The following is a 20584-nucleotide window of genomic DNA, read 5'->3' on the forward strand; positions in this document are numbered from 1 at the left end:
TCGCCCTGCAATAGAACAAATCATTTAAATTTAGTTAACTCTGGCTTCCACAGCCATAATGCTGAGGCACTGCTATATTTCTGAACAGTGGAAAAACCCCATGGTTTATGGACGCTTGGAGCAGCTGCCTATGTCCGCAGAAAGGTTCAGGGTATGCCTGTTTTTCAGGAAGAAATGGTAGCAGTCAGTCATCGATCCAATCCTGTGAAACCTGAAGGTAAAAACAGGAGGACAAAACCAATCAAATTGATCATTTTTATCTCCATAGCCTAGTAAGCTCTCAGTAGAGAAATGGAACTTCATCATGGAACAGTTAAGCCAGGGTAATAGCTTGGGTAAACAAGCCAACCGAATTCTCCATTTTCTTCTCAAAGCCTGCAAATACACAGAGGGAAACAGAGAATGATTGTTTCAGAAATCCCTCCACAGATCCCTTACGTTTATTTGCTAAAACTATCTTGCGTCCCTGGGGCTTCAGCTATAAACAAGCACACAGCAATGCTGGGAATCTGGAAAGATTTTATGCTGATGTTTTGCAGTCGCGGCATCTGCACCTTGAGGCTGGACCCTTCAAAAGGACCCAGCAGCCAAGGACCAGGAATATCAAGTCCTCACAGACCATGGAGCAGTTCGTGGGAGCACAATCCAAGCTCGGCAGCCGGGTATACATCCAGCCACAGGCTAAGGCAGATCTCCCATCATTAGGTTTTGCTACTTCATCTTGCTGTACAATCAGGCACAACCTAAATAATCCGTCTTAAGCAAGAGTCGCCACACTACAAAATAGTGCTGCATAAAATGATTATATTGGGTAGCAGGCAGTAGCTGTATTGACTGAAGTTTTAGCCTATGACTCTAATCAACTGCCAGCTTAAAGGGTTTTTGTGTGGCCACTATCACAGCTCAGGGCAGCAACTCATAGCAGCTTTAGCACAATTTCAGCTCAGAGAAGTTGAAGATCTCCAGCCCAGATTGGTGACAGCCACTGCAGGTGTCTTTACAACAAAAGGGTGGTTTGAGCAAGGCATGGGTGTTTGCAGCACAGTTTCTTGTTTCAGGGTAGGAAAGGAGCTCTGCTGACAGTGCAGCACAGGGGCAGCCAAGGGCTGTGCTTCTCAATACTGCCAAACCAGAAAACTACTCACCACAAGAAACAACCTTATTTTTCACAAGGTCTGGTATCTTAGAGGGGGAAGGTAGAGGCCATGTAAATGCTTTGAATACTAATCCATGCTGTGAACAATAAAAGAGTTTGAGGAAATAGTAAAAATGAAAACATCCGTATAAGCTTCCAGTACAGAATCTCACAATCTTGTGAGAGACAGTGGTAAATGCAACTTTTTTTTCCTCAGGTGAAGAAATCGATGCATGGGAAGGCATTTCTTGAACTCAAAGCCAAGCATGAAAATCATGACAAAAATTAGATCAAAATCCAGCTTTCCTGTGCTGAAAAACAGCTGCCACAGAAGGCTGTTTTCTAAGTAAATATACCCATCGTGGGGTGCCAGTCAGGCAAGGATCCAAAAATTCAAGGGTCAGGCGCTATTCAATATTTGAATCAGTGCAATAAAACACTGCATAAATATTTAAACTGGCACTCCTACCCCAAAATACTCTTGGAACATATTTCAGCTGCTTGCTTTCAAAGTTTATAACAGACATTGCTTTCTCCCTTCTGTCCTGCGGAACTTCTGAAAAAAACAAAAACCCCACACACCACAAAAAAACCCCACAACACCAAAAACATTCCCTGCTCATCCACAGCACATCTGACAGCAGTTTGCTGGTTTGTTTTGAATGTGCTGCTTTCAGTCAGCAAGTACAAATGGATAAATCTAAAGTGCTGAAATCCTATATCCTTGGCTCATTGTGAGCCCTTGGTCTAAATTCAGCACCCTCCCGGCAGGGGGGGGGGAGGCAACAAAAACCACAAACAAACAAACTCACAAAACACCAAAAATAACCAACAAAAAACCCCTCACAAAACACCACACACCAAAACTCCAGAACACTCTCCATTTTTATATCCCATTTAAAACTTCTGGCTTCAGAAGCTAAATGCTTGGGCTTCATTTTGGCTGTTCTTACAATGTGAGCTATACAAGAATGTAAGATGAGGTCTATCATTAGGCACTTCCAAACTATGGAGGACACATAATAATATTTGCTCAGATCTGGATATAAATCTTAAGAAATCAAAGCACGGTGATAAATGCATTGTGATATTCCTTGTGCAATTTAATCTCTTAACTGTTTTAGCCTGACATAGAAAAAATATCAGGCCAAACATTAATAAAAGTTACGATTATGAAATTGTAGGGCAACATTTTCCTATTATTAGTCATTACCTGTGCTGCCCTCCCCAGCCCCTGCTTTTAAACTATGCAACATTCAATGAGATAGAAGTTGCTGTAAATGGAGGTAGAAGCAACGCAGATGTGTCCTGCCAATACCCCACCTGGCTGCACTCTCATAATCCAATCCACTGAACTGCAGCTCTGCTGGATATTCCCATCTCAAGATCTCCAGTCACGCTCAATACTGATTAGCAGAACCTGCTCCCCTTTCAGCCTTCGCTTCCCTGTGCTTCTATATCCTAGGCCTGTCAGTGAAATTGTGGTCCAAAACAGATGAAGTTTCCTTTCAAAATAAAGTTAAATACTCTGTTAAAAGATATTTCAACAACACTTGCATTCTAAGGATCAATAAGTTATTTTGTAATAAACACATCTAACTACTGACTACAGAAATTTTACACAGCATCCGACATCTGCAGAGTCTTGCTTCTCCTACTGGTAGCAATAGCTTGTTCAGCAAATGCTCCTAGTAGTACCTATGGAAGTCCTAAAAGAGATTACTAGTAAAAACAAACAAAAGCCCAAAACCAAACGAAACCCAAAAACCAAGGAACAAAAAGACAGCTCTTCCTTTGACAGTTTTAATTCTGCTGGGCTATCAGAAGTAACAAGCAACTAAATCTTTGGTGTTAAAGCAAAAGGAAGCTCTGATGATCCCACAGATAAGAATACTCCAGAGTGTTCCATGGTGTATAAAAGGCACTGCTTTCATACAAACACTTTGAAGGGTAGCGCTGCACTTGAACCATTTACACTCATGATGGCCCTGGAAGAGTCCAAAGGAATCAGCTGTGAGACTGTCAGTCTGAGTAAACAAGATTCAGACTGTGAAGCTGTCCCCATCAGTGTAAGCTAAATTTATTAATACACTGCACTGCTTTCACAAATAATACTAGAAAGGCCAGTACTTCAGCCTTTCAAATCATCAGCCTTACTCTGAGCAGCATTACCATGCGACCACATGGAGCCCTCTCCATCAGAGGAAGAGGTGAGACTGCAACTCCAGCTGCTGATATAGCGTCATTCTTGATCTGTTCTGGAAGCTGTAAGTTCATTTTTTTAAGATAATTGGTTGATACTACACAGCAAGACCAAAGACCTGGTGCTATAACTCTGGCAGAGGGTTCTTGCGAGCTGGAAACAAGCAAAAAAAAGAACCTGGAGTAAAATAGATCATTAAGCTCAGGAGTTATGTTTAAACTCTGAGGTCCTACCTATACTGCCCAAGAACAAAAGCCTCCACAAATTCACACGTAAAACAGAACTCCTCAGCTTCTCAAGGAAGTGCATTAACTACACGTCCAGCTTACAAAAAATAAATTGCAACACTTGCTGAAAAATAAATTGTGGAAAACAAAAAGCCCTTTTCTTTAGTCACATGTGACAGGGATTCAATTTCACTGTCTGCTGCATACATTTTATATAAGGCAGATAAGTACAGGATACTGGTCATGACAGTTTTCAATTTATCACTCCAGAACTTCAGTTAGAAAAAGGATGAAATAAAGCAAGCCATTGCCTTTGACACTAGAAAAAAAGACTCACTAATGGAAGGCACAGCCTGCCTGGCTCTCTGTGCTATTCTGTGGCATGTACAACCAGATTGTAACTGTTGCACCAAATGCAGAGCAAAAGTGATCCTCTGCCTCTTTAACTTGCTTAAACTCAATTAAATCAGCATAAAAAATAGTACCAGTAAAAACCACTTCCAAGTGGTGGCTATGCTTCGCCTGCTTCAGCATCTGACTCTTTCTAATTTCAAAGTTTCCATGTTAAAGTTCATATAAAGTACCAGAAAAAACTCTGTTTCAATAAACCAGTTAAACACTTGTTTCTATAAAGTAAGATGCATGTGGCCATGGGCCAGGCAAAGAACATCTGCACAGTATATTAACATAAAGGATACAGGTTTTAGCAAAATGGGGGAACAGCTTACACCATCTTCCTTGCTATGAGATGGCCCTGACCATCCAGCTTGCTTGCAACAAGACAAACACTGGGTTTGCACATCCCAGTCCCAAAGTGTGCTCTTTCCTGTGGCTGACAGCACAGGGGTGCTATAGGCAAAAGGATCCACCTTGGAGATCTGCTTAAAAATGAATGGATTTAGAAACTCCTCTGAGGTGGCAAGATGAACCTTCTCTGGATCCGCAGGGGCACGTCCCATGTACAACATGTTCTGGTGAGCCATCTCTGCAATGACATGAGTCTTTGAATTGTGCTTCCCACCTTCCCCTCAGAATTTGTGGTTTCAATCAACATTTGTTGCCAGGACGCATTGCTAATACATAATATATTGGCTAGTAATTAGTATTTCATCTCAGGGAGAGAAAATGTTATAGGCACTTCTTAAGAGGCAATGAATGCAAAAAGGTTTGAGGAAGAAATCTTGTGAGCCAAACAGAGCAAATCTTTAACCAAGAGAAGACAGAACTATTGATACAAACAACTAAATCCCGCCTTTCAAGACAGACCGCAGATTCAATCCCCTGATGCTCATTTTACTGCTGGAAGAAGATCCACTCTGCTATTCTGCTTCAAAAGGATGTTGTTTCTCCACAAAGCTAAGCTTTGCGTATTTATTGCAGGGCTAACTTCTGACTGAAAAACAAGACTTGCTGCTTTTTTCCTGGTGACGCTTTGCAAAGGACATGCCGTTTCTGGCATTCCTAGGGATGGACGGATGGATGGACTCACTTTCCTCCCCAAACCCAGTACCTCTAAATGGCAAGAACCACCCAGCCTCCAAAACAAGCCACAGATTCTTTTCACATGGAGGAATGCCTGTCCGACTCTGTGGACCTACCATAAAAGCGGCTCAGAAGAGAACCTAGAGGTTCCCAGCTGCCTTCTGACAGCTTTCAAATGACACAGCATAACACACCTCACACGCTGGAGAGATTCCTCTGAAAGATAATGCAAAAGGCTCAGACAAAGCAAGGAAAAAAGCAAGCAAACAGAGTAATCTAGAGGAACGAAAGGAGTTACCAATTCTGCTATACTGACTAACAGGAATGTGACTGAGTGAGAAGTTACAGATCAACTGTTGGGCAAAGATTTGACACAACTAGTTGATGTTAACCCTTCCCAGCTCAGCTCCCCCAGTTCCAGCAAAGAGCTAGAAGAGGTGTCCACCTTGAGCACCTATTTCCATAACTTACTAAATTATAAGCTTATTAAAAACAGAAACCTTCGACAAGACAAAGTTTTTCCTCAGAAGAGGAAAAAAAAAAAAGAGGATATTAGAAAAGGTAGAGAAGAAGGCATCTGAAGGTACAAACCCACAGACAAACAGCAAAACATTTAGCATAGCACATTAACTAATTACGTATAGCACTATCACGTACTTCATCCTACCAGTAAATATGAAGCCGAAACATTAACCTCAAGTCAAATGGCAAAACAAAAATAAGAGAAGCAATGTTGATTCAGTGTTTCTGTTGAGTAATCAAGCTTCTTACCATTAGAAATGAGCTGCAAATTTTCTGGATAAATCATCTTTAACCTTGAAAAAAATTAAATCAAGCTAAACAGGGACTAAGAAAAGAAATATAGTAGGGTTAGCTCTATGGGGGGGGAAGAAAAAAAAAAGGGAGAGAAAAAAAAAAAAGAAAAAAAATCACCCCACCAAAACTGAGTACAGTGTCCAAATGTGTAATTCCACAGCAAGGTGGATCTTTGCATACAGCTTCCAGCATTCAGCTTTCACTAGGACCTCAAGATGGACATGGTCTCTTTTAGTGAAGACAATGGTGGGTCTCAACTACTGAGTTAGTGCTTATTTCAGATTCATTAAAGCCTTTAGGTTTTTCTATCTACTCAACAGACAGAGCAAAAGGATTTAAACGTGCCGTTTTCTGTTAGAAGCCTTGGGGCAGGAAAGGAAAGAAAGAATGAATGTTTCAGAGTTACTATATGGTAACCATAGCAGGCAAAATCAATTACTGCTGAGAGGATCTGGAGATAACACGCAGGTTCCCACTCATCCATTTAAAATGTGGGATTTTTCTCTCCATTTCCTCCCCCACTTCTCTTCAGAAATGTCTTTTCTCATACATTAGAATCTGGCCCAAAGAATCCTATGGGCTTGCAAACACATTTAGAGATAAGGATTTGTCATGATACTGTACGGTATCCCCACCTGTGCACTCCTACTTATCTGAGATTAAAATCAAATCCTTCACAGATCGCTCCTTCTGCCTTTCACACTGAGTTTGGCAACGCTGAACTTTATTATCAGAGAAACCAAACAATGATGTGGCTTTATTGAGAAACCCGTGTAAGCTGGACAGCCACCCTCAAAAGAAGAACTGCAGGATAGATTTGGGGAATTAGCAAAAGCATGTGTTCCCCCTTATGTGAGGAGAGATGGGAACACTTTTAGAATGGATAACATTAAAAAAAGAAATCAAATAAGAGCTGATACTTTAAAAGCCTATGAAATAAACGAGCTAGAAAGGACCAATCCAGAAATCCAGTGCATATAGGTCTGAACATCAAGGAAAGGATGTCTGTTTAAACGACAAGCTCAAAACCAATAAAAAGAAATAAATTTTAACAGAATCTGTAATTGAATTGTGGAACTTGCTACCACAGGAAGATGGCAAGGCCAAAAACATAATGGGATTAAAAACCGACTCAGTATGTATAAGAATATTGACAATATCTAGAGCTGTGTTTAACAATAAAATTGTGGAAAGAATTATTATCCCTCGTCCTTCAGGGTTTTAACCAATCTCTAATCACTAGAGAACAGGGTGAAGCCTACTAAAGCAAGCAGGTGTTCCCACAGACATCTTTGTCAGTGTTCCTTCCCCAAATTATCCGCGGCTGGTCATGAGCACATAAACGCACCTGAATAGACGCGTCCCAAATCCGATCTAATAAATCAACTACGACAAATTCAGTTTCGGCTAATCCCACATCTCTGATTCAAGTCGAGGATAGCAAATTGAACCGTTCAAAATGGTTTAATAAAGCTGCTGAAATTGAAATGAAACACTGACACATTTACCACAGTCTTTCCTCATTCACCAGCCTTTGGGCAGCACTCAGGTAACACTGGCAAACTTTCCCTTCCCCACCTCCATCCCACAATAAACACTGAAGACATCACATAATCCAGAAACAAGCGCTTTAAAAGGACAGTCCACAGAGACTCACACTGCAGTCACAAGAGCCTACAACATGCTTACAACATGCTATTTTATTCTCTATACAGTTATTTTAAAACTAAGTCTCTCCAAGGTTCTAAAGCCATTTTTACCAAGCAACAATTAACCATGCTGTTCCAATTAAGGTAAAAAATAATCTGTTAGCTGTGGCTTAAAACGCTGCACAAGCAGATCCTTTCTGGTGGAAGCACCCTGCATCTTGCCTGCTTGCTGAGATACAAATAATGGAACAGCACAGAAAACTTGCAGTTCATCTCCCTAAGCTTCCTTCAGTCATTTCCATGTGCACAGAAAACCAACGAGACATTTTGCAACAACTACTTTTTGTTTAAACAGGAGTTTAATGATTTAGCTCAAAGTAAATAACCCTCTTGCACCCAAAATATTGTCAAACCACAGACCTGAGTAAAGAGTGGGCAGGAGGTAATAAATGAATCCAAAGTAGGAATGGGAATAAATACAACTGGACTAAGAAGCGGGGGGAAGAAAAAAGCGTGGAAGAACGATGAGAAATAAAGGACAAGAAAGAAAACAGAAAGGAGGCAGCAAGAACAGAAGTTGTGCCAAAAATCTAAATGAATGAAGCAACTGCATGTGCCCTTAGTTCCACCTCAAACGGCTGCAACTTTCTTTCAGGAGTGTATCTTGGCAAGAATGAGAATTCATTTTGACTTCAAAAAGGAAAGTTAAACCGCATCCATAAACACCACCCAAAGATTTCTTCTGCAAACTGCCAAATTTTCAGGCTGCCCTTTTGCATGGGGAAGCTTAAGTAGATCTGCAGTTTGATGCCCAGGCATTGCTAACCAGTTTACACACTTATTAGTTAGAGACTATTTTAAACCAAAGCTTGATAATGCCTAGGATTAAGATTTTGGATACGGAGTCAAACTGACTAATTACTAGAGTGGAGAAGAGGGCATGCACAACAATATACCAGGACAGCCCTGCAGGTCTTTTATTTCAGAGATATAATCAAGGTACTGGAAATCTCCAAATCCTCTCCTGTAAAGTCTTCTCTTTCTTTGTAATGGTTTCAAAATTGATGGAAATATCAATACTTTACAAAAGGAAATGGAGTAGTGCTTTGCAAAACCTACATTTGAGCCCCAGATAAATAAACCCATCTCTTTAGCCTAAGTAATTGCTCTACCCCGTGTTACGTGGAGACAGCAAATTGCCAGCTTGCAGGAATTTGCATCTCGGCACTGCTTCTTCTCACCAATCTGCATAACCACAGAGATGAAACCATTCTACTACATTTTTCTAGCACCATGAAAACAGTGATTCCTATAGTTCATTTGCACATGCTGAGCACACACTGTCTGGGTCTGTAGTCAATGCAAGACCTCAGCAAGCACTAAATTAATGGGATGGCATGACATTAAGAGGAACCGCGTTGCCAGAAGCGCCGTCCTCCCGGTAAGATGCAACACGGCTCCTGAAAGTCATTACCCATCCCACAGTACTTCTTGCAATAGTAACATTGCTCCAAGCAGGGTCCTGGTGGAATTCTCAGATAATCACCAGCTGAGGTTCACTCCACAGCTTCAGCTACATGGGGTGTTTTAAAGGGTCCTGCAATGCTGCTGAGAGAAGCAGAGGTGTCTACACCTCAGCACAGGAGAGGCTGTATTTTGGATACATGATCTCTAAACTGCTTTTTATACTGTATTTGCCCCTTCACAGGGGTACGAGTTAACATTCAAATAGGAATTGGAACAATTTTCATCAAAGGGCAGAGCTACACAGCATAAGGAGGTAAAAAGGGAAGGGGGGGAATGAAGGCAAGTGTTACGACTCCAGATCTGCTCTCTGTTTTAAGACGTTTATGATAGATACTTCAAAGATGTTTATTAACAGTCTACAGTCGTACCTAGTTGAGATGCAAAGAACATATCGGATTAAGCAGACAGGAAATATAAAATGTGCCAGGACATAGCAGAATTTAAATAGATCAATAAACATAGCTCCTAGAACAAGAGTTCTCCATTTATCCATCTCATGATCTTGCATTAGCATAAAGCTTTGAAATGTCCCTTTCACACTCTCGTTTACCCACAGTGACACAGAAAGGGAGGCAGATGATGTCTCTCCTCTCCTTGTTCCTAACCCCTCAGATTAAGAAGCCATGATCAGAACTATGATGAACTGGAGGATCACCATATAGTTACTCCAGCTAGCATGCAACCAACCAAAATAAATTTGAAATAATTCAGTATCACAGTATTTATTGAGTGACTGTGACCTGGCCAGCTAACAAAATGTCATAGAGTGTTCTACATTAAATGTGCTACAGTTTGGATTTTTGGGGGGTGCGTGTGTTTGTCTTTAAGGTTAATAAGCCCAGGGTAACTTAAAACTGCACTACTAAATCATGCTATTAATCCAGTAACGAAAACTAGAGAAAACTGATGCTTAGATGTTAACTAAGCATATGAGGGAAAGAGTGACAAGCAAAAAAAATAACACTCCAAAACCCCAAATACATTCCCAATGTTTTGGCTTTCTTCCCCCCACCCCATCTTTTTATAGGGTTATTCACTCATCTACTTACCTGATGCCAAAAGGAGCTTTTTTAGGTTTTTTTTGTTTGTTTGCTTTGGGTTTGTGTTTTGGGGTTTTTTTTTGTTTGGTTGGTTGGTTTGTTTTGTTGGGGTTTGTTTTATTTTTTAATTTAACACAAACAAACCCCACACGACCAACCACTCTGGCTATAAAACTGAGAATCCTGCAGTCTTAAAGCCCAGTCCCACCCCAGCCTACGCACACCTCGGCCTTTCCCAGGACACTCTGTGATCAGCACAGGACTCGGGACACTCAGGGCCAACCTGTTCATTCCAAGAGGCCCTGGGACGGTGCTGAGGGTGAGGACGGTGGCAGCCAAGCCACCGACCACACGGCTGCCTCGCCAAGGCTGTGCGCTGCAGAAGCCCTTGTGAGTCTCATTGCTGGGCAGAGAGCCAGACAGGCTGCAGTTTTGCTCTAGAGGTTTATGTAAAATTATTGAACTTTACCTAAAAGAAGGGAGACATGCAAACACAGAGATGAGAAAGTTTCTGTAACTTCTAAGGTCCACATCCCTTCACTTCATTTGCTGCATGTCAAAATATTCATTCCACACCACCACTTTCTTCAATTGTGTTGAAACTGCCTCTGGCCACATTTAATTACCAAGATATCTCTATTCTTCATTTACATGCCAGGATGTATACATTAAGGGTCAAATCCTGAATGAAATCAGTGAAACAACCTAGGCAAAGAAGATAGCAGGGTTTGATACTAGCATGCAGTAGTACTGGAAGGGAAAAAAAGGACTTCTGAGAACCTTTGTACAGAGTTACTTTTGGAGCATAAGGTTTCTACAGCTTTTAAAGAATCCACAGCTATGATTGCAAATAATATGTTTCATTCAAATGCAAAGAAACCAACAGCTAATGACTGACCCTAAAAAAACAAGGTAGAAGGTTGTCCTCTTGCATTCACTGTCCTGGCTCTGCAATGGTTAAAAGGTCCCCACAGCTGTGTTGGCATCATCGATTAGGGTGAACAAGGAAGCGACAGAAAAATAAAGCCACCTTAATTTCAAGGTCCATTAGAACTGAAGGACTTGGGGGGGGGGGGGGGGGGGGCGGAAATCAATGTTTGGCAAATGGGAAAGGACAAAATTTGCAAAAGGAAAAATGCATTTTCAGGCTAAGCTAATGCAAAAAATGGATGGTGAACAGCACTTGAGGTTGCCCCTTTAAGGTTGTGTCAGCATTTCCATTTATAAACTCTGATTTTAGTTACACTCTAGTAGATTACCACAAGCTTTGGTATTATTCTAGCAGATACCACAAAATATATCACAAATGGTAATATAAAATAGCAGTAAGAGCTCACTGGTTGAATAATGCACCCTTTCAGTACCTGATGTCAGATTAAGAATTTTTAAATTATGACTCATACGCATACATACACACAAACAGAACATAGAGTGCTAGGGCGAGCATCCTGGGACCAGATTCTATCAACACGAAAAGAGAAGTCAGAGCTGCCTTTGAAATGAAGCCTGTTTATGGTACTCTGAAAAACTTGAAAATCTCCCAGATACTTAATTTCAGTCTGCCTCAGTTGCCACTTGGACAGATTGCAGTTTAACCTTCTGCCCTCATTTAGATAAAAGCTCTTGTTTCTGTATCTGCACCTCCAGAGAGCTACTCTGAACATCCACACTCAGAAATCAAAACCTGGTATGCAACCTTTAATTTCAGTTCTGCCAAGATCAGAAGGCCAAGGTGAAACTGTTGTACAAATGACATAATTCAACAAAATTTTCCTTCAGTGTAATGGAGCCAGGAGTTCACATCAAACTTTCTAAATAGATAAGCAATGAGAGCTCGTGTTCATTTCTAGCATCCATTTCACAGATCTGCACTGAGCTGGACCAAACCTTTAAGAGTGAGAGCAATACCATTTCTTAAAATTACCACCATGACTCTGCAATTAGACATTTCAAAACAGGCACAGAGGGGGCCTAAGTCTAGCATCAAGCCATCGTGACACATTCGAAACACAAAGCACAGTGTCAAGAATAACATATACTATAATAGGTTAAACTATCTTCGTAAGTGTAAATCAGGCTTTGATCCTGGAACTAGCCCCCACTGGGTACCCCAAACAAGTTTACTAGAGCAGCACCGAACCCCTCCCTGACACACATACATAAACCAACCAGCACACATGCAAGAGCCAGGTCCTACCTTACATGTTACAGAAGCATAGCCTTCCCATATCATCATAATAATTCCTCCTCTGGCTACCATTACTGCGATTTGAGAGAGGTCTGCTATGACAGTGCTCACAACAAGAGGACATCATAGTTTACGTTTTTGGAAGAACGAGGAAATTCCTTTTCCGACCAGAATGGCAGTATTATGTTTATAAGCATATACCCCATCTTTGAGAGATCGGCTTGCATGATCAACCCTTACCTGCAATTTTTAAAAGCCACAAACAAACAAAAAAACCCAACATGTATTTATGTGCTAAATATGGCATCAAGAATTGCTTGACTACCATATTCAGCTTTGAAAAGACTTTGCCAAAATAGGGCTTTTTGACAATTTAGAAAAGCTCGATCTTTATAAACTCTTGACATAGGAACTGTTATGAACCGGATTTACTGCGAGAAGCATTTGTTGTCTCGCATGCAATTTAAGAACACAGTATTTTAAATGAAAGAGGAAAAATACAAAGTCCTATAATTTAATGGCAAGTCTGAAGTCCCTTTCGTAATCTTCCCGGCCTACTGCTCTAGTGGGAGGCATTTCCTGGACTCACAACCCTTTTATGTGAGAGCAATCTACATTTTACAACTGATAAATAATTCAGATAATTAATTGAGCTGCAGTTTAGTGCACTTCTTCAGTCAGCACTATGGAGTACCTTTCAAAAGAGGTTCTGTACAGAAAGTCCCTCTTGCTTCTTAACCCAAGCTGAGGCTTCTATTAAGGTGAATTCCTAGATTCTGAATGTCTCACATCAGCATCCTGGGACTTCATGCCCTACAATGGTCCCCTCTGCTTTTTCCTGTTTGTTTTACTCTCTACATCAGAAACAGGATATTTCCTGGAATCCTCCCTCTGTAGTGCTGACTGCCATCGTTTGAGAGGTTAGATTCTAGCACCTCTATGCTGCCCACATACAGGCTGCTGGAATAGACTGCAACATAAGAAGGAACAGAGACAATAAGTAAATACTTTAGGTAAGAAAGCTGGAAAAGTTTGAGAAAACTGTCAGAGAAATCACTGAATTCAAAGAAGCAACATGGGAGCCCACGGCAAGAAATCTAAGGAGTGTTTTTGTTCTGTAAGAGCATTGATAGAATTTAGAAGTCAGCAGAAACCTAAAATTCATACAATAAAGATTTAACCATATGTGTAACCTTTACATAAGTGCAACAAGTCAGCAAAGGCCAAGCATTAGGTCTATACCTCTGGCACAAGTGCCCATATTCAGCTCTCGAGTCACCACCTTCTCGTGCTCTGTGGTGTACACAGGCTGTCCTGGCACAGAGTCGCACCATAGCCTCACAGGGAGGAAGGGGGAACAGACCTGCAGTTTCAGGTGCTTACCCAAAAAGTTTCAGCCTCTTCATTCAATGATGCTGTAAAGCATTTATAAACTGATAACACTGCCTGCTCAAACTGAAGCTTGAGGAACACCACACACACAAGAATAAAGTGTTAAAGAATCTACAAACAAGCAAGTTTCACGCAGGATTTAAGGCTAAATAAATTTGCTGCAAACTATCCAGGCTTGTGAGTATGTGTGTTGAGCATCAAGAAAGCATGGGACTGAGAAGGGAGAGCTGAGCCTACAATACTGATGACAAACTGTAAACCAAGTTCATTAAGTATTTGAGAAGTAGGTTGTTTGTTTGTTGGGGCTCTTGGTTGGTTGGTTGTTGGGGTTCTTGGTTGGTATTTAAAAGAAGTAACAGTAATGCTAGAAAGTGCAGGCTGCAGGTTTGATGCAGAACAGAAGAGCCTTTCCCAGTCCATGGAATTAATGCCTACCAGTGTGTCTGTGTCAATAGTGAGTAACATCAGAGTAATAGTAAAGTCACGTGAAACAATAAAACAGATCCCTTCCTTACATCAGCCTGCACACTGGATACAATGGGAGCAACTTATGAAGGGAGAATTCTACACAGTGTAAAGCAATTGCTACATCAGGCCCAAAACAAACACAATGAGCCTGAAGAAGCCTTATGAAACTAATTAGCTAGGAAGAATGAAAACGAATCCCAACAATCATTAGAAGGCATAAGAAAAAGTAACATAGGAAGAAGCTTTTGTAGCACGTCTTTATCTAAAGCGTCAAATAATTTTAAGACCTACTTGGTTACCAGAATTAGAGGACACAGTCAGCTGCGTCCAACATGAGGGTCCTCTTACGTAACTAACAACGAAAACTTAATGAAAACTGAGAAACAACAAGATCCTGATGTTGACGGCTGCATACCAAAACCTATAGATGAGCGCAGACACTCAGCTGTGTTCTAAGCAAGTTCTTTTCAGATAACAGACCATTGTCAACATCAGCCAGGCAGCTTGAGATTTGACTCCAAATATCCTCAGACAGAGCAGAGGAGAACGTTCTGCAAAACAACAAAAAATCCTTCCACCTGTTAACTGCAAACTAAACAGGAACAAAACATTTAACACTGACAATTTACTCATATGCTACAAGATGATCTAAAATGGAGCATCTTGTCACACTTCCCACTGCAAATCAGTTTTAGCTCATTTACTAGGAATGTTTTCTGCACGTGGCCTGCAAAAAAATTTAAGATTCAAAGCACACATGTATTAGGCCTGAGACACGAGTAGTTAGATTTAAATTAAAGTGATCACTGATTAAATCACCAGTGTTAATCATGATTCAAAACAGCAAGTGGGGAACTTTAATTTAAATTATCGATTTTAATCCTGTTTTTCATTTGTACTTTTTAGCTGTTTTCCTAAAGGGAGGGCTGAATCTCATTGGATGATTTGGCCATTTAAACACATTGATTTGCAATTAAATATTGCTTTTATGCTAAATTTGAAGCTTTTCCTAAACATGAGGACACAAGTGTATCTATATTCACAATACAAACTTATTTTAAAAGAACAGTATTTATTCAGTATCTTAAACATTTTTATTAAGCTTGAAAACAATAAATAAGAAATATCTTATTTACTAGATGACACACATGCATTTACACATGTGCTTAACGTCAAGCTCCACTAGCATGGACTAGACTCCTATGAGAAACAGACCAAATAAAAATGTTCAGTCAATTAAAATTCCTTATAAAAAGAAAAGAGTATCCAGCTTGTATTTCAAAATATTTGCATCTCAAATTGTCTATGAGACCAAAGAAATCATAAACATTAGTGGCAAAAATATAGTGGCTGGACACAGAGTATTTCAGCACCTAAACATGCAAACAGACGAACATTTAATAAACTTTCAAGAATGTCTACCTAAGGCAAGTACCCAGTTCCCACAGAAATCACCTGGAGTTTAAATCAATGGGTCTCAGTTTAAGCTTGGCTGAAAAATCTCTTGATTTCAGGTGGTAAGATATTTTTTAAAAATCTCCTTGTACATCCTTCAGGCTTTTTCCAATGAAGAAATCTCATCTGTCACTTATTTTTTGTTTAAAAAATAAATATGCTTATTTTCATTTAAATAATTTCAATAGTTTATAAAGCAACCTTAGTCCATAATGTCAACTGCTATGAATTCAAACTTAAACACTTCCTTTTTTAAAGAAACAAATGCATTCTAATGCAAACCATTCAAATATTTACACGGGTCACAAAAAAAATTTAAAAAAAAATATATATATATACTGGAGTTGAGAAAATATACTGAGAATTATAAGGCCTTGAGATCTGGTATAATAAAGAAAGAAGAAAGCCTTCACATTTTGGTTAGGTAACCAGTAAAATAAACTAAAATTTGAGTATTACGCAGTCCTATCCATTTTCTCATATGGCAGAAATCTCAGATCCAAAGAGTCAAGAGCTTCACTGTTTCTGGGCTTGAGAATCTGCAATAAAGCTCTTAAAGCAGAAAGGAAAGACAACAGGAATGGCAGTTACAAGGGCTGTGTAATTCATGTGTCAAAAATGCCCTACCTGGATGTCCGTGTCCTTCACGGGTTCAAGAGGTTCAAAAGTAGTAGCTGCACTTAGACTCTCTAGTCGCTGAGAAATGTGAGATATATCGAGCCCTCTAGAGCCGAGAAGAACAGACCTACAAGGAAGAAATTGTACAGGTATGAAATTAGTATAGAACAGACAGAACTCTAGGCCCAAAATCTTTGCCAATATTTAGGTCAGCAGCTAGCCACGTACACACAGGGCTCCCAGCTGTGTCGTGAAAACTGCACAAAAATGTAACTTCAAACAGCCCTGTGTGTGTATCTGACCACCTCAGCCCTGCCAAACTCTGGCTGCTGTGCCACTGCAGTACTGCACAGCTGCCAAGCCCTTCCAGACAGAAAAATTCTATAGCATGCTGGTAAACGCCTTCAGCAGCCACCAGAACAAGGTACTGCACTTTTTGGCTTCAGTGCCTGGAATCAGGAATGGTAGCTCCTCAGATAAATCCTTCAATTACTATTTGTAAGTAGGAGAAAGGGGCAGTGTGGGGGGGAAACAGTTTTGCAGTTGTTTTGTTTCTCCAGGGTGTGTCCTCCCGGCAAGACTCCCCACACATTAGAAACCAAACCGGTAAACAGCTTCCAGCCTCTGCACAGAGTTCCCAATGCCCGCGCTCCGCACTTACGCCTTAACATCCGCAGTCTCCTGGGAAGTGCGGGTCAGAGTGCGGGATCGCAGGCGCTCCCCAGCCTGCTGGATCTCCTGCAGGTTGCGTTCAACATGAGGGAGCTCAGAGATACCTTCTGTCTCAGCCGCAAGCTGTTCTGCCTGCTGGAGAAGCTCTCCAAAGCCTTCAGTATCCATCCCTGGTGCAGGTTTCGCTCAAGATGCACAGAAACCTTCAGAGAAAGAGAAAATTCTTGCTCAGCTATAAACAGGTGCTATACCGACAAGGGTACAGACAGACCAGTGAGAGTGGGTCTTCTGGAAGAGGATCTTCTTCTGCCCATCCTCCCCAAGCACTAAACATCAAGGAAGTACTTTCAAGTGGCCTCAGAGAGCTTTGCCTTGCAGGAAAGACAGATCTATGGACCTGTCAGAAGTGGGATGCAGACGCCATATGACAGTTCATATATTGCCTTGATACAAAGGAGAATGAAAGCAGAGAGGTCCCTGTGAAGAATTTTGTGTTAATTTAGCTATAAACTACTTGTATACTTGTATATATCAGTAGTTTGGAGAGCTGGACTTGATGATCCTCAAGGGTCTCTTCCAACTCAAGATATTCTATGATTCTATATTTTTACATATTATAAATGGAGTCACATACATATTCATGCATAGCTATATATGAGGCCTGAAAACACACATAACTTATCACCATGAGGTTAAATTAACAGCAAAACAGACAAGTGTGTACAGAGGCTATAATAGCCATCTACTAAAATGTGTTAATCCACACATCATTAACTCCCCAAGTCAAAAGAAATAATTATACGTTGTTCCAACACAGAAGATGTGTGTGTAACTTTGATGCATGCAGAAAGTTTTACTAGTGTGTGTGAGAATTGCTTGCATAGACCAAATGAGAGAATAGTTAAAGAAACTACACAGCATCAGGTGAGGGCTGTAACAGATGAGGTCATTAGAGCATCACACAGTTCCAGATTTGAAATAGAGTATGTTATTTTTACAGAAAGGACAAAAATGTATGTGATTGGGATCAACATGGAAACAAAAATCTAGCAGCAATGGTATCCACATTAATGAAATATGAAACCCAAACCCTCAGCTTCACACCCCAAATCCATGATTTGCAGCTAAATCAGCTACATGTTACAAGCACACGGCACCTCTGTAAAGCCACAGAAGATAACGGAAATCTCGTCTTGCTGAATGGTGCTACAGACATGGGAGTGTCCAGTACCACCTTTCATAGCATTTGCACCCTCACCCAAAGTGCTTGGGATCAAGCAAGACAAACCAGATCTCAATCAAGCATTAACTCCAGCTCTTTATCATTTACTCGAAAGTAAAAATCAACGGAGGTGATCCGATTCAACAGAGCCCACCAAGAAGAAAACAGTGCATTTTTTCAAACCGTAAACAGCCTGCAACTCAAGCATTTCTTGGTAACCCTCAACCATACCCAAGCAATTTAACAGTATGATTTTAATATTCCTCACATCCTCAGTCTCACAGCCATTCCCAAGTACAACTACCAGCGGCAATAGCACTGCACCCGTCTGTCTGGACAAGTGATTTAAAAGCACTGCATGATGATTCATTCAGACATATGCAATTAGAGAAACTGATTCGTACTGCCTGGGTGCCAGGACAAACCCTAACAGCCGGCATCCAGGAACGTAGAATTTCACACATGCTCCCCACCCACTTCTGGAAAGCTGAGAGCTACTGGGGGAGGCAGCGCTCATATTTGCACTGACTTGTTAATCAGGTGAGATAGCAGAGACTGGATTTGTTTGAACAGATTAGCATGTTACTGAGATGGAGGGGAACAGGGAGGGGTGGTGGTGGTGGAAATCTATGCTGCATTGCAGGGCATGAAACTGCTGAACATCTTTCCAGTGTTTACTTGCAATAACGCAGGTGCACCCCTGCCAGAAGCTGCCTCTGTTGGCAGACACTGACCAGAACAGCCACACTCTCATACAGTTAAGTACGCAGCGAACAAATCCTCCAGGAGAAGCGACTGCAAGGACAGAACAGACTTGGGCTTGATTTGATCCGATCCGGTCCACTTCTTCTTTCATTACCAACGAGATAAAAAGCCAGGAGTGTAAGAAGGCACTAACTTCTCAGAGAGCACTGAAACCAAAAGCATGGAGAATCAGCGCAGTATAAAACTGCTCCCAAACCTGCACTTTTTAGCTGCTGACTCCACATCAACACCATATAAGGTTTGTCCCCTAAATTTGCCGATGTAGGACACTTGCAGCAACTCTGTGATATTGAATTGAATTCAGCAAATCTAGAATAAACCAGTTATTTTTGGAGCAAGATAAACTACCTGTGATTATAACCAAGCGCTGGAAATGACAGCTCAAAACTTATCTAGAGAGTCAACACTAAACAGCTTTTTCTAAGCAGCAGAACTCATATATTTAGACAGAGTAACAGCATGAACAACTTTGTCTCCACCCTGGCAGAATTTACTGCATTCTAGAGACTGCAGTCTGACTCTTAATGCTGCTGTGCAGGATGGAAACTGCTACCACAGTAACAAGCAGGGTGATGGCAGATTTTCACGTCTGGCTGGGGAAGGAGCAACAACTGACACCTAAGGGAAAGAAAATACATCAGAAATTAACCTAACTTCTGTGAAACCAGATCGACCTTGGGCTAAAAGCCAGGACTGAAAAGGCTCTTCTGTAAAACAACTTTGATGACTTATCAATAGAAGCTGCTGCATTAGACTGCTATTCCATTAAAGCCCAGTTTAATGTTTCCCTAACATTTAAAACCACAAATAAACGCTGTATATTGTACAAGTTGACTGGATTTAAGCCAAAAACAAACTAGAAAAGATAATGACAGGTTTCTTAAGTCTATTCGGACTCATGATAAATGATGATTTATTACCTAAAAAACCCTAAAAACTCCTCAAGAGCACTACAATGCTATCTAATGAAGAACACTGTAGCCATTATACTCCAAATACAGACATGTTGAAGATTTTTCTGTTCTAGCTTCAGAAAGACACAAAGGTGAAATATTCCAATGTGTGCACAAGCATCTGTTGTACTTCACATACTGACAGTCTTTGTGTCACCTAATTAACTTTGAGAAACAGACTCAAAAAAAAAATTAGATTTTTCCAGTGCTTTGAAAAAAAAAGAAAGGAGGAAGACTTCACAAGGGAGAAGGAAAACCTCACCCACTATGCTCAGAATAACTGATGGACCAATACAGTTCCACAAGTTGCAAAGAGATTCTTAAAATGGAAAACCAAGAGGAAAAAAAATTCAGTATTGAAGAGCCTCTTGCAGAGGCCCCTGCCCCAGAGCAGTCAGGAGACCCAGTCTGACCAGATGGGATCGGCTTGTTCTGGAAGGGAGACACAAGAGCACACTAGAAAGAGAAGTGGGCAATTCTTTACTTGCTGCAGCTGAAATCTGAGGCAAAAGTGCTTTTTCAACAGGCTCCAAGCCTGGGCTGCCACAGATAATGTAGCAGCTTCTATCTTCTAAGCTTCACATGAATAAGTAAAAGGCCAATTCCGCAGGCCTGGGGAATTGTGTATGAACTGCAGTAATGATGCCCAGCTCTCGCACAGCACTCTGCATAAGCAGACATCCAGACATTTCAGAGAGGAAGTCAGCAACATAATCCCCATGTTACAGACAACAGAACTGATTTACAAAAGCAGAGATGAAAATCAAAGAGC

At 40.8% G+C, this 20584-nt stretch overlaps 1 protein-coding gene across 1 annotated transcript in view; it reads right to left on the minus strand.

Moving 5' to 3' along the window:
• NUP93 (nucleoporin 93) overlaps positions 1-20584 on the minus strand; it is a 78691-nt gene that overhangs the window by 55225 nt on the left and 2882 nt on the right. Inside the window, exons 2-3 of the mRNA XM_065640598.1 lie at positions 16862-17075; positions 16210-16327 (exon numbers count right to left, since the gene is read on the minus strand). Coding sequence (XP_065496670.1) covers positions 16210-16327; positions 16862-17040 — 297 coding nt within the window. The 5' untranslated portion in view covers positions 17041-17075. The remainder of the gene's footprint in view (positions 1-16209; positions 16328-16861; positions 17076-20584) is intronic.

This window comes from Caloenas nicobarica, chromosome 9 (assembly GCF_036013445.1).
Source record: "Caloenas nicobarica isolate bCalNic1 chromosome 9, bCalNic1.hap1, whole genome shotgun sequence".
NCBI lineage: Eukaryota > Metazoa > Chordata > Aves > Columbiformes > Columbidae > Caloenas > Caloenas nicobarica.